The sequence below is a fragment of the Panulirus ornatus genome, chromosome 3 (assembly GCF_036320965.1).
Source record: "Panulirus ornatus isolate Po-2019 chromosome 3, ASM3632096v1, whole genome shotgun sequence".
NCBI lineage: Eukaryota > Metazoa > Arthropoda > Malacostraca > Decapoda > Palinuridae > Panulirus > Panulirus ornatus.
In genome coordinates, this window is record NC_092226.1 from 35,054,464 (window position 1) to 35,069,280 (window position 14,817).

Genomic DNA, 14,817 nt, shown 5'->3' on the forward strand with positions numbered 1-14,817 from the left:
TATCCCTGCCCACCTCCCATTCTTTCTCATCGCCACATGACGCATCTTTGCGCAGCCATCACTGCTATCCTGAATACATCCCATTCCTCCTGCCACAATCCCCTTATGTCCTTTGTTCTCATCTTTTTCCTTTCGGTACTCTTTGTCTCCGGTACTTCCTCAACACAAGTCTCTTCCCCCAAGCTCACTTACTCTCAACCACTCTCTCTCACCCCAACATTCTCTCGGTTTTTCTGAAAACCTCTACAAATCTTCACCTGCGCCTCCAATAAGATAATGATCATACATCCCTCCAGTTTTGCACCCTCCACACATTAACATCCAAAAGTCTCTCTTATCGCACTCTATCAATTAACCGTAATCCAATAACACACTCTCTGCCATCCTCCTATTACATTTATTTATTTTCCTTATCGCTGTCGCCCGCGTTAGCGAGGTATCACAAGGAAACAGAAACGAAAGAATGGCCAAACCCACCCACATACACATGCATATACATACACGTCCACACATCAAATATACATACCTATACATCTCAAAGTATACAAACATATATGCACACAGACATAACATATATATTTTTTTTTTTTTAATACTTTGTCGCTGTCTCCCCGTTTGCGAGTAGCGCGAATGAATCAGACGAAAGGGGGGAGAAATGTGCCCAACCCACCCCCATACACATGGATATACATACGTCCACACACGCAAAATACATACCTCACAGCTTTCCATGGTTTACCCCAGACACTTCACATGCCTTGATCAATCCACTACAGCACTCAGCCCCGGTATACACATCGCTCCAAATCACTCTATCCTTGCCCCCTTTTTCACCCTCCTGCATGTTCAGTCAGGGCCCCGATCACACTAAAGATTTTTCACTCCATCTTTCACCCTCCTACTTTGGTCTCCTCTTCTCCTTGTTCCCTCCACCTCCGACACATATACCTCTTGTCATCTTATCCTCCTCACTCTCCTCTCCATTGCCCAACCATTTCAAAACACCCTCTTCTGCTCTCATCAAGCCACGCTCTTTTTATTTCCACACATCGCTCATACCCTTACGTTACGCCCTCGATCAAACCACCTCACAAAACACCACACCTTGTCCTCAGAGACCATCTCATTTCCAGCACATCCATCCTCCCTGCCACACTCTATCCATAGCACCACCCTCGCAACCTTACAACATTGTTGGAACCACTATTCCTTCAAACATACCCATTTTTGCTTCCAGATGATGTTTCTCACTTCCACCATTCTTCAAGGCCCCCAGAATTTTCCCCCCACCCCCACCCTTATGACCACTCCGCTTTTCCATATGGTTCCACCCGCTGCCAGATTCCAGCTCCCAGATATCGTAAACACTTCACTTCCTCCAGTTTTTCTCCATTCAAACTTACTTCCCAATTGACTTGTCCCTCAACCCTACCGTACCTAATAACCTTGCTCTTATTCACATTTACTCTCAGCTTTCTTCTTTCACACACTTTACCAAACTCAGTCATCAGCTTCTGCAGTTTCTCACATGAATCAGCCACCAGCGCTGTATCATCAGCGAACAACAACTGACTCACTTCCCAAGCTCTCTCATCCACAACAGACTGCATACTTGCCCCTCTTTCCAAAACTCTTGCATTTACCTCCCTAACAACCTCATCCATAATCAAATTAAACAACCATGGAGACATCACACACCCCTGCCGCAAACCAACATTCACTGACCACCAATCACTTTCCTCTCTTCCTACACGTACACATGCCTTACATCCTCGATAAAAACTTTTCCCTGCTTCTAACAACTTGCCTCCCACACCATATATTCTTAATACCTTCCACAGAGCATCTCTATCAACTCTTATCATATGCCTTCTCCAGACCCATAAATGCTACATACAAATCCATTTGCTTTTCTAAGTATTTCTCACATAAATTCTTCAAAGCAAACACCTGATCCACACATCCTCTACCACTTCTGAAACCACACTGCTCTTCCCGAATCTGATGCTCTGTACATACCTTCACCCTCTCAATCAATACCCTCCCACATAATTTCCTAGGAATACTCAACAAACTTATACCTCTGTAATTTGAGCACTCACTTTTACCCCCTTTGCCTTTGTACTATGGCACTATGCAAGCATTCCACCAATCCTCAGGCACCTCACCATGAGTCATACATACATTAAATAACCTTACCAACCAGTCAACCATACAGTCACCCCCTTTTATAATAAATTCCACTGCAATACCATCCAAACCCGCTGCCTTCCAGGCTTTCATCTTCCACAAAGCTTTTACTACCTCTTCTCTGTTTACCACATCATTTTCCCTAACCCTCTCACTTTGCACACCACCTCAACCAAAACACCCTATATCTGCCACTCTGTCATCAAACACATTCAACAAACCTTCAAAATACTCACTCCATCTCCTTCTCACATTACCACTACTTGTTATCACCTCCTCATTAGCCCCTTCACTGAAGTTCCCATTGATCCCCTTGTCTTACGCAAATTATTTACCTCCTTCCAAAACATCTTTTTATTCTCCCTAAAATTTAATGATACTCTCTCACCCCAACTCTCATTTGCCCTCTTTTTCACCTCTTGCACCTTTCTCTTGATGCCCTGCCTGTTTCTTCTATACATCTCCCACTCATTTGCATTATTTCCCTGCAAAAATCATCCAAATGCCTCTCTCATCTCTTTCACTAACAATCTTACTTCTTCATCCCACCACTCGCTACCCTTTCTTATCTGCCCACCTCCCATGCTTCTCATGCCACAAGCATCTTTTGCGCAAGCCATCACTGCTTCCCTGAATACATCCCATTCCTTCCACACTCCCCTTATGTCCTTTGTTCTCATCTTTTTCCATTCTGTACTCATTGTCTCCTGGTACTTCCTCACACAAGTCTCCTTCCCAAGCTCACTTACTCTCACCACTCTCTTCACCCCAACATTCTCTCTTTTTTTCTGAAAACCTCTACAAATCTTCACCTTCGCCTCCACTAGATAATGATCAGACATCCCTCCAGTTGCACCTCTCAGCACATTAACATCCAAAAGTCTCTCTTTCGCACGTCTATCAATTAACACGTAATCCAATAACACTCTCTGGCCATCTCTCCTATTTACATTTATTTATTTTCCTTAGTCGCTGTCTCCCGCGTTAGCGAGGTAGCACAAGGAAACAGACGAAAGAATGGCCAAACCCACCCACATACACATGCATATACATACACGTCCACACATGCAAATATACATACCTATACATCTCAATGTATACATACATATACGCACACAGACATATACATATATATTTTTTTTTTTTTATACTTTGTCGCTGTCTCCCGCGTTTGCGAGGTAGCGCAAGGAAACAGACGAAAGAAATGGCCCAACCCACCCCCATACACATGTATATACATACGTCCACACATGCAAATATACATACCTACACAGCTTTCCATGGTTTACCCCAGACACTTCACATGCCTTGATTCAATCCACTGACAGCACGTCAGCCCCGGTATACCACATCGCTCCAAATCACTCTATTCCTTGCCCTCCTTTCACCCTCCTGCATGTTCAGGCCCCGATCACACAGAATCTTTTTCACTCCATCTTTCCACCTCCAATTTGGTCTCCCTCTTCTCCTTGTTCCCTCCACCTCCGACACATATATCCTCTTGGTCAATCTTTCCTCACTCATCCTCTCCATGTGCCCAAACCATTTCAAAACACCCTCTTCTGCTCTCTCAACCACGCTCTTTTTATTTCCACACATCTCTCTTACCCTTACGTTACTCACTCGATCAAACCACCTCACACCACACATTGTCCTCAAACATCTCATTTCCAGCACATCCATCCTCCTGCGCACAACTCTATCCATAGCCCACGCCTCGCAACCATACAACATTGTTGGAACCACTATTCCTTCAAACATACCCATTTTTGCTTTCCGAGATAATGTTCTCGACTTCCACACATTCTTCAAGGCCCCCAGAATTTTCGCCCCCTCCCCCACCCTATGATCCACTTCCGCTTCCATGGTTCCATCCGCTGCCAGATCCACTCCCAGATATCTAAAACACTTCACTTCCTCCAGTTTTTCTCCATTCAAACTCACCTCCCAATTGACTTGACCCTCAACCCTACTGTACCTAATAACCTTGCTCTTATTCACATTTACTCTGAACTTTCTTCTTCCACACACTTTACCAAACTCAGTCACCAGCTTCTGCAGTTTCACACATGAATCAGCCACCAGCGCTGTGTCATCAGCGAACAACAACTGACTCACTTCCCAAGCTCTCTCATCCCCAACAGACTTCATACTTGCCCCTCTTTCCAAAACTCTTGCATTTACCTCCCTAACAACCCCATCCATAAACAAATTAAACAACCATGGAGACATCACACACCCCTGCCGCAAACCTACATTCACTGAGAACCAATCACTTTCCTCTCTTCCTACACGTACACATGCCTTACATCCTCGATAAAAACTTTTCACTGCTTCTAACAACTTTCCTCCCACACCATATATTCTTAATACCTTCCACAGAGCATCTCTATCAACTCTATCATATGCCTTCTCCAGATCCATAAATGCTACATACAAATCCATTTGCTTTTCTAAGTATTTCTCACATACATTCTTCAAAGCAAACACCTGATCCACACATCCTCTACCACTTCTGAAACCACACTGCTCTTCCCCAATCTGATGCTCTGTACATGCCTTCACCCTCTCAATTAATACCCTCCCATATAATTTACCAGGAATACTCAACAAACTTATACCTCTGTAATTTGAGCACTCACTCTTATCCCCTTTGCCTTTGTACAATGGCACTATGCACGCATTCCGCCAATCCTCAGGCACCTCACCATGAGTCATACATACATTAAATAACCTTACCAACCAGTCAACAATACAGTCACCTCCTTTTTTAATAAATTCCACTGCAATACCATCCAAACCTGCTGCCTTGCCGGCTTTCATCTTCTGCAAAGCTTTCACTACCTCTTCTCTGTTTACCAAATCATTTTCCCTAACCCTCTCACTTTGCACACCACCTCGACCAAAACACCCTATATCTGCCACTCTATCATCAAACACATTCAACAAACCTTCGAAATACTCACTCCATCTCCTTCTCACATCACCACTACTTGTTATCACCTCCCCATTTGCGCCCTTCACTGAAGTTCCCATTTGCTCCCTTGTCTTACGCACTTTATTTACCTCCTTCCAGAACATCTTTTTATTCTCCCTAAAATTTAATGATACTCTCTCACCCCATCTCTCATTTGCCCTTTTTTTCACCTCTTGCACCTTTCTCTTGACCTCCTGTCTCTTTCTTTTATACATCTCCCACTCAATTGCATTTTTTCCCGGGAAACTGGCTACCGTTTTTTCGCAACTTGTGTTGTTGATTAGTTTGTGCTACTCATTGTACTTTGTTGTGCATTTTAATCCGAGGATTACACCTGAGATTGTCACTGCAAGTCGGCATAATGTTCATCAACGTTCCTAGTGCGACTGTTGAGCGGGGTGTTGCATAGATGGCCATCGCCATTAATTAAGCCACTGAACAGCAGTATGGTTCCCCTTCTGTTATAATCTTTGTTCCCCGCCGACAGACCTTCTCCAGCAAATAAGTGGATTCTCCGCAGCAGACGCGCTACCAACACCAGACATTTTGACTGACGAGGGCGCTTGGCTCTAACAGGCCCAAGGGGAGAACAGTTTGGCTGGGTGCGGTCCGACAGCTACGGCAAGGATTAGAGGCCAAGCGGACCCGTGCTGACTCATGGTCAGTAACGCTAACCACACCGTGAATGCCCATACGAAGAAGGCTCGAGGACGACATGTACAGAGGAATGACAGCGTCGAGTCGGACGAGGACATACCCTCGCTCCTCCGCTCGCTCTCCTCGGACCACAAGGACGACGCCCGCGACGAACCTCTGGGTCTGTCAGCTGCAGTTGCTACAGTTCATGGCTGAGGGAGAGAAAGAGGTCCAGCGACGTCCACACCAGGAGAACCCATGACTACCCCTCCCTGGGACCAGGTCCACCATGCTCTGAGGTGGAAACTCACTACGCCACACGACAGTGCGCCAGGAAGGAGCCGCCAGGTGACAGCCGAGGACTGACTCCAAATTCCTGCAAAGGGAAGTCAGCACCACAAGTAAAGTATCCTCCACGAAGGCTCAGAGTGGGGTGCCTAAATGTGTGTGGATGTAACCAAGATGTGAAGACCCTTACTGGAAAAACAATCACTCTTGAAGTAGAACCTTCAGACACAATTGAAAATGTGAAGGAAAATAGTAAAATTGGAGAAAAATGTAGCTTAGACATTGAAGCCTATTGATACAGTGGTTAAATTGATGAGAACTGCTATTGACGTTTGTGTAAATAAATTATACATTTCCTTTTTTCCATAGCCAGAGGTTGAACCATTATGTGACAATCATTTTTTTCATTTATTTCAAGCTAGAAGTTTCAGTTTTCTAAATTGTTTCTTACATTTTTCATATACATATATACATATGTATATAATTCATACTGTCCGAAATAGCAACCCCCCTCCCAAAGCATGTGTGCGAGGTAGCACTAGGAAAAGACAACAAAGGCCACATTCGTTCACACTCAGTCTCTAGCTGTCATGTATAATGCACCAAAACCACAGCTCCCTTTCCACATCCAGGCCCCACAAAACTTTCCATGGTTTACCCCACATGCTTCACATGCCCTGGTTCAATCCAGTGACAGCACGTCGACCCCAGTATACCAAATTGTTCCAATTCACTCTATTCCTTTCATACCTTTCACCCACTTGCATGTTCAGGTCCCAATCACTCAAAATCTTTTTCACTCCATCTTTCCACCTCCAATTTGGTCTCCCACTTCTCCTCGTTCCCTCCACCTCTGACACATATATCCTCTTGGTCAATCTTTCCTCACTCATTCTCTCCATGTGACCAAACCATTTCAAAACACCCTCTTCTGCTCTCTCAGTCACACTCTTTTTATTACCACACATCTCTCTTACCCTATTATTACTTACTTGATCAAACCACCTCACACCACATATTACCCTCAAACATCTCATTTCCGGTACATCCAGCCTCCTCCGCACAGCTCTATCTATAGCCTACGCCTCGCAACCATATAACATTGTTGGAACCACCATTCCTTCAAACATACCCATTTTTGCTTTCGGAGATAATGTTCTCGACTTCCACACATTCTTCAACTCTCCCAGAACTTTCGCCCCCTCCCCAACCCTATGATTCACTTCCGCTTCCATGGTTCCATCCGCTGCCAAATCCACTCCCACATGTCTAAAACATTTCACTTCCTCCAGTTTTTCTCCATTCAAACTTACCTCCCAATTGACTTGTCCCTCAACCTTACTGTACCTAATAACCTTGCTCTTATTCACATTTACTCTCAGCTTTCTTCTTTCACACACTTTACCAAACTCAGTCACCAGCTTCTGCAGTTTGTCACACGAATCAGCCACCAGTGCTGTATCATCAGCGAACAAGAATTGACTCTTTTCCCAAGCTCTCTCATCCACATCAGACTGCATACTTGCCCCTCTTTCCAAAACTCTTTCATTCACCTCCCTAACAACCCCATCAATAAACAAATTAAACAACCATGGAGACATCACACACCCCTGCCGAAAACCAACATTCACTGAGAACCAATCACATTCCTCTCTTCCTACACGTACACATGCCTTACATCCTCGATAAAAACTTTTCACTGCTTCTAACAACTTGCCTCCCACACCATATATTCTTAATACCTTCCACAGAGCATCTCTGTCAACACTATCATATGCCTTCTCCAGATCCATAAATGCTACATACAAATCCATTTGCTTTTCTAAGTATTTCTCACATACATTCTTCAAAGCAAACACCTGATCCACACATCCTCTACCACTTCTGAAACCACACTGCTCTTCCCCAATCTGATGCTCTGTACATGCCTTCACCCTCTCAATCAATACCCTCCCATATAATTTCCCAGGAATACTCAACAAACTTATACCTCTGTAATTTGAGCACTCACTTTTATCCCCTTTGCCTTTGTGTAATGGTACTATGCAAGCATTCCGCCAATCCTCAGGCACTTCACCATGAATCATACATACATTAAATAACCTTACCAACCAGTCAACAATACAGTCACCCCCTTTTTTAATAAGTTACACTGCAATACCATCCAAACCCACTGCCTTGCTGGCTTTCATCTTCCGCAAAGCTTTTACTACCCCTTCTCTGTTTACCAAATCATTTTCACTAACCCTCCCACTCTGCACACCACCTCGACCAAAACACCCTATATCTGCCACTCTATCATCAAACACATTCAACAAACCTTCAAAATACTTACTCCATCTCCTTCTCACATCACCACTACTTGTTATCACCTCCCCATTGGCCCCCTTCACTGAAGTTCCCATTTGTTCCCTTGTCTTAAGCACTTTATTTACCTCTTTCCAAAACATCTTTTTATTCTCCCTAAAATTTAATGATACTCTCTCACCCCAACTCTCATTTGCCCTCTTTTTCACCTCTTGCACCTTTCTCTTGACCTCTTGCCTCTTTCTTTTATACATCTCCCACTCATTTGCATTATTTCCCTGCAAAAACTGTCCAAATGCCTCTCACTTCTCTTTCACTAATCTCAATTCTACATCCCACCACTCACTACCATTTCTAATCTGACCACCTCCCACGCTTCTCATGCCACAAGCATCTTTTGCGCAAGCCATCGCTGCTTCCCTAAATACATCCCATTCCTCCCCCACTCCCCTTTCATCCTTTGTTCTCACCTTTTTCCATTCTGTAGTTAGTCTCTCCTGGTACTTCCTCACACAAGTCTCCTTCCCAAGCTCACTTACTCTCTCCACTCTTTCCACCCCAACATTCTCTCTTCTTTTCTGAAAACCTCTATGAATCTTCACCTTCGCCTCCACAAGATAATGATCAGACATCCCTGCAGTTGCACCTCTCAGCACATTAACATCCAAAAGTCTCTCTTTCGCGTGCCTATCAATTAACATATAATCCAATAACGCTCTCTGGCTATCTCTCCTACTTACACATGTATACTTATGCATATCTCTCTTTTTAAGCCAGGTATTCCCAATCACCAGTCTTTTTTCAGCACATAAATCTACAAGCTCTTCACCATTTCTGTTTACAACACTGAACACCCCATGTACACCAATTATTCCCTCAACTGCCACATTACTCACCTTTGCATTCAAAACTACTAACACACTCACTCAGCTGCTCCCAAAACACTTGCTTCTCATGATCTTTCTTCTCATGCCCAGCAGCATATGCACCAATAATTACCCATCTCTCTCCATCCACTTTCAGTTTTACCCATATTAATCTAGAGTTTACTTTCTTACACTCTATCACATACTCCCACCACTCCTGTTTCAGTAGTGCTACTCCTTCCCTTGCTCTTGTCCTCTCACTAACCCCTGACTTTACTTCCAAGACATTCCCAAACCTTGAGCCTTGAGCTTCGTTTCACTCAGTGCCAAAACATCCAGGTTCTTTTCCTCAAACATACTATCTATCTCTCCTTTTTTTCATCTTGGTTACATCCACACACATTTAGACACCCCAATCTGAACCTTCAAGGAGGATGAGCACTCCCCGCATGACTCCTGTACTTATATCCTTTTCCTTCTATCCTCCATAACCAGTTCAGTTAGTTGTGTTCTGGGAGGTCAAACTTTGTAACAGCACCTTCCTGTTTTATCAATGTATCAAATTCACTGTACTATGGTCTGTTATGCATTCTAAGTGTTTATATTTTGTTGTGATTTTTCTTTCTGTCTACTCACTCTTATTTTCCAAAATTCATAAATTTGTTCTGTCACAGCTCCCTAAATTTTAATTGTAAACAAAAGTTGTCCAATTATCTTATTTTGTTTTTCTATATATGGTTGTTACAATTATGGTTCCCTTCTGTCCTCTAATTATTAGGACACCATTAAATATAATGTTGTAAATCTTCCTTCTCTGCTCCACGCTCCACATAAATCTGTCTATCATTCTATTATTCTGACATCTGTTTCCTCTTAGAGCCCCTTCAAATGGGTGGCCAAAGCAATTCCAGTCACATTTCTGAGCATTTAGTGCCTCACCCTTAACAGGCCACTGGCAGAGGGCAATTCTGCCAGTGTTTGCAGGAATTCCTACCTAATGTTCCTTCTGACTACTACTTCCTAATGCTGCATCAATCAAAACTTTTATTACCACTAAAGAATTTATTTCTGATATCCAATGTTAAATTATTTGTTCTGCATTCAAAAATAATACTGATGATGGCCTATCATCATACATTTTTTCTTCTTTTATATCTTCCCTCCATTTTCAACAAATTTCCAGTATTTATTTTATATCTCCCATCTCATCTCCATTTTTCTGTAACCCAATTTTTATTTTTTTTTATCTTTTTTTTGTCTTTCTGTGAAGCTTTATAAATTCTATTTTTATTTCTTGAAGGTACTTTCTATTGCTTTTACCCATGCATACAATAATTGCTGCCTTACCTACTCCGACATTCATCAGTTTTTCAAAATACTTTTTCCATCTTCCTTTCACTTCCTCCTTTTGATTCAGCAACCCCCTTCCTTACTGCTTACATTTACATTTTCATTCTAATGTAAACCTCTTTCTTTTTTTCTCTTCCTTCCAGTAGTATTTCTTATTTTTCCAAAACTTTTCACTCAAATTCATTCCAAAAATTTCGTCCACTCATTCTTCGATTAACTCTACCAACTTCTAAAAATTCTGCAGATACATCTTTTATTCTTCCTTATTCCTTTGCTGAACTTCCACTGGTACATTCCTTTCAAACGATCAACCATATGCCTTTTTCTTCTCTTCCACAGCATTTCTAATGACAGCTGTTCACCATGCATTTCCCGTTATTCTTATATCTGTTACTAATGCCTAATATATACATAACTTTTTTCCATGTTTCCATTGCTTCTGAAATTTATTGTGTGGGTGGTATTCTGTGATAATCGATGGTATTCGTGGTTTTGGTAGAGCCCTTAAAATCATCTATCTGTGTCATAAACGTTCCTTCTCAATCTTTTTCTCCTAATTGTCTGCCTATTATATGATTCATTTCAGCTTGTCATTTCCATATCACCGTAGCCCTCCCCATTATCGCACTTTTTACAGTAAACAAAAATAAATTCCTCAGATCATGCTCCACAAGTCTAAATCACTTCTACCAACCATGAGTTTAACTATCATTCGAGTCCCTGTTATCGATACATCGGCAAATTAACCAACGATAAACTATGGACCTACAAGCACAGAAAATAACCATTTTCCCATATGTTTTAAAGGATGCAGTTACGACTGTGCAATTAGCTGACCTGTAAGACGCTCATTCCATGAAAATTCTGAAGTTTAGATAATCCAGAAGAATTCAAGTGTGTCGAATCTAAGTATTTTTCTCATTTATTTACAAATAAAATGGACTGTCGCGTTGGCAAAGATGAGAACCACAAAGTACTACCATGTTCGTTTACATTTCTTTAGAAAGATGTTGATATGTAAATTTTCCAGAAAGATATTGTAAATCTTAAAATGAGGCAATTCTTAAACGTTACTGCAGATAAGCCGTACTGCATTAGATTCAATATCTTTTGCACCTTTCGCCATATATGAGGTGTGTCGAAGCCAAAACTTAAGACATTCGAAGGCAGATGGTTTTGTAAACAGTAATGAAATGAATTCGTCTAAATCTTCTCTATTATGCCGAATATTTACAAGACATCAATAGTAATGGAAAATATTTATCGTACGATAAGTATTATAATCTTATGAATAAATATAATTAAAAAGGCTGTTATATATTATTTAAGTAAATGAAAAAGAATATATTTTACAAATTCACATTATGTACATTCAACACGTGAGTGTCAAGCTGAAGAGAGCGATACGAAATCTAGAACGAGCTTGTTTGAAAAAATATCGTATAACCTGATTAGCCATGAAGATAACTCATCTTATAAAAGAGTTGAGTGGTAATCTTCCTATAGCAGGTAAATGACATTTAATGATATCTCTGATACATATCTTTTTCATGATCTTTTTCGATGGCCATGCAAGCCACTGTTTATCAGACCTGAATACGGCAGTTCATTTTGTTGGTGTTATCTATATATTTATCTATACATCTGACGCATGTTTCTTTCTGGAACTTCCTTAAGGGTATGGCCACATCAAGAGTCTTCTTAAGTAGTGAACTTCATTGCAGCTTCTTATCCTTCAGTGCTTCACCCTTAACAGATCACTGGCAGAGAGAGAGTCCAGTGCAGTTTTTGCCGGGGCTCCTTCCATATGTTCCTGCTGACTACTGCTTAATGCTTCTGCCGAAATTTCTTACTACTACTACCGAATGCTTCTACCTAATAGTCCTACGTACTACTGTCTATTGCTCCTACCATTTTTGCCAAAAGGCAGGGCTAGCACTTACCGCGGGAAAATTTAGTGTTATGAAGAGTGAGCTGTGCGAGTTAAATGTTGTTAAATGTGTGACAAGGAGAGATTGTATGTTTGTGGACAGAATGCCAGTAGTTCACATGTGGGTGAAACATAGATAGCTACCTGGGTCAGAGACTGCATCTTGACAACCACTGAAGCGTTGGCTCACTATGCAGCTGTCACTAACCCTCCTGTACCCAGACGGGTTTTATTAATATTATACCTCCCGGTCGTTGGTGATATGTGTTTTAAATCCTCTTGCAATGGATTTTCAGAGTTGTTTAGATTGAAGAGAATTTCTTGGGGTACATTTGGTACTTGCTTTTTAAGAGGTGGGTCATGTATTGGCCCACTTGATATACTTTGATTTGTAAAGTTTTTTTATGGCATCCTTTAAATTTTTTTGGTATTTTTCGGGCATTGTTGTGCAGTGAACAGTAGAATGGATGTTCTGTAGATTCTCTCAGACTACAAGGATCTCAGTAAACAATGAAATCTATCAGACTATGAGGATCTCAGTAAACAATGAAATCTACTTGATTCCAAAATGACTGCAACACACAAGGGAAATACACCTATTATTTTGTATGTAGTGTACTTTACTAGTTCAATCAGTTGTTATGGTAGCAGTTTATTACTTTTGTGTGTATTTTTGTGATTTTGTATCAGAATCTTCATCACGATGATGCGACACAGTACTTCCTGCTGTATAGGAATAAGCACTATGAAGATAGTACGTTGGTATCCTCAACAAAATCTGCTTTATTTTGCCCAAACTTACTTATGGCCCATGCCTTGCATCCATTCATTATTGTTAAGACCACTATTCCTTCAAACTTACACATTTTTGCACTCCCAGATACCATTCCTTCCACACATTCTTCAGTGCTACCATGATTCCATTTGCTGCCATGTCCACTCCCAGATATCTAAAGCACTTCACTTTCTCAAATTTTTCTCCATTCAAACTCACACCCCACTTAACTTGTCCCTCAACCCTGATGAGCCTAATAAGCTTGCATGTTTTACATTTACTCTCAACTTTCTTCTTACACACACTTCCAAACTCTGTCACACCAGCCTCTACAGTTTCTCACTCGAATCTGCCACCAGTGCTGTATCATGAGCAAACAACAACAGACTCACTTCCCGGATCTTCTCATCCCCCACAGACTACATACTTGCCCCTTTCTCCGAGAATTGCATTTCCGTCCCCTCACTACCCAATCCATAAATGAATTAAACAACCCGGTGACATCACATACCCCTACTGTAGACTGACCTTCTCTGGGAACCAATTGCTTTCCTCTCTTCTTACTCATACATATGCCTTTACACCCTTGATAAAAACTTCTCCTGCTTCTGGCAGCTTCTTCCCATGCCACATGTTAAGGCCATCCACAAAGCATGTTTGTGAACCCTATTATATACCTTCTCCAGATCCATAAATGTCACAAAGAAATACATCTGTTTTTGTGAATATTTCTCACACTTATTCTTTAATGCAAACAGCTGATCTGCACATCCTCTACCACTTCTGAAACCACACTGCTCCTCCCCAATTTGATGATCTGTATATGCCTTCACATTCTCAGTCAATACCCTCCCATGCATCTTAACATGTGTACTCAACAAGCTTATAGCTCTGCAGTTTGAGGACTCACCTTTATGCCCCTTGCCTTCATACAGTGGTACTATACATGCATTTTGCCAATTCGTAGTCACTTCACCAGGATCCATACATACACTGAATATCCTTAACAACCAATCAAAAACATAGTCACCCCCTTTCTACATAAAATCAACAGCAATACCATCCACTCCAGGTGCCTTGCCACATTTCATATTCTGCAAGGATTTTATTACTTCTCTTTTCAACTAACCACTCTCCACGACTCACTTCACATACCACCTTGACCAAAACAAACTGCATATGCCATTCTATCATTAAACACATTTAACTTCATCAAAATACTCACTGTCTCCACCTCACGTCATCACTACCTATTATCACTTTTGCTTTTGCCCTCTTCAGTGATGTTCCCATTTGTTCTCCTGTCTTTCGCACAGTATTTGCCTCCTTCCCAATGTCTTATTCTCACTTAAGTTAATGATACTCTCTAACCCAACTCTCATTTGCCCTTTTTTTTCAACCCCTGCAGCTTCCTTTTGACCTTCTGCTGCTTTCTCTTATTCATCCCTTAATCATCTGCACTCCTTCCCTGTTGTAAGTACTACCCAGATATCTCTTT

The 14,817-nt window shown here is 41.6% G+C and overlaps 2 protein-coding genes across 3 annotated transcripts in view; one reads left to right on the forward strand and one right to left on the reverse strand.

Moving 5' to 3' along the window:
• LOC139762047 (uncharacterized) overlaps window positions 1-11,595 on the reverse strand; it is a 149,520-nt gene extending 137,925 nt beyond the window's left edge. Inside the window, exon 1 of one of the 2 annotated variants that reach the window (XM_071686818.1) lies at window positions 11,452-11,595. The gene's annotated coding sequence lies outside the window, so the exon portion shown is untranslated. Of the gene's footprint in view, window positions 1-5,924; window positions 6,028-11,451 lie in introns of those variants that run through there. The other variant, XM_071686823.1, reaches the window with a different exon arrangement.
• Window positions 11,596-11,972: 377 nt separating this feature from the next.
• Window positions 11,973-14,817, forward strand: part of LOC139759478 (nucleolar pre-ribosomal-associated protein 1) — a 295,642-nt gene continuing 292,797 nt past the window's right edge. Inside the window, exon 1 of the mRNA XM_071681655.1 lies at window positions 11,973-12,123. Coding sequence (XP_071537756.1) covers window positions 12,072-12,123 — 52 coding nt within the window. The 5' untranslated portion in view covers window positions 11,973-12,071. The remainder of the gene's footprint in view (window positions 12,124-14,817) is intronic.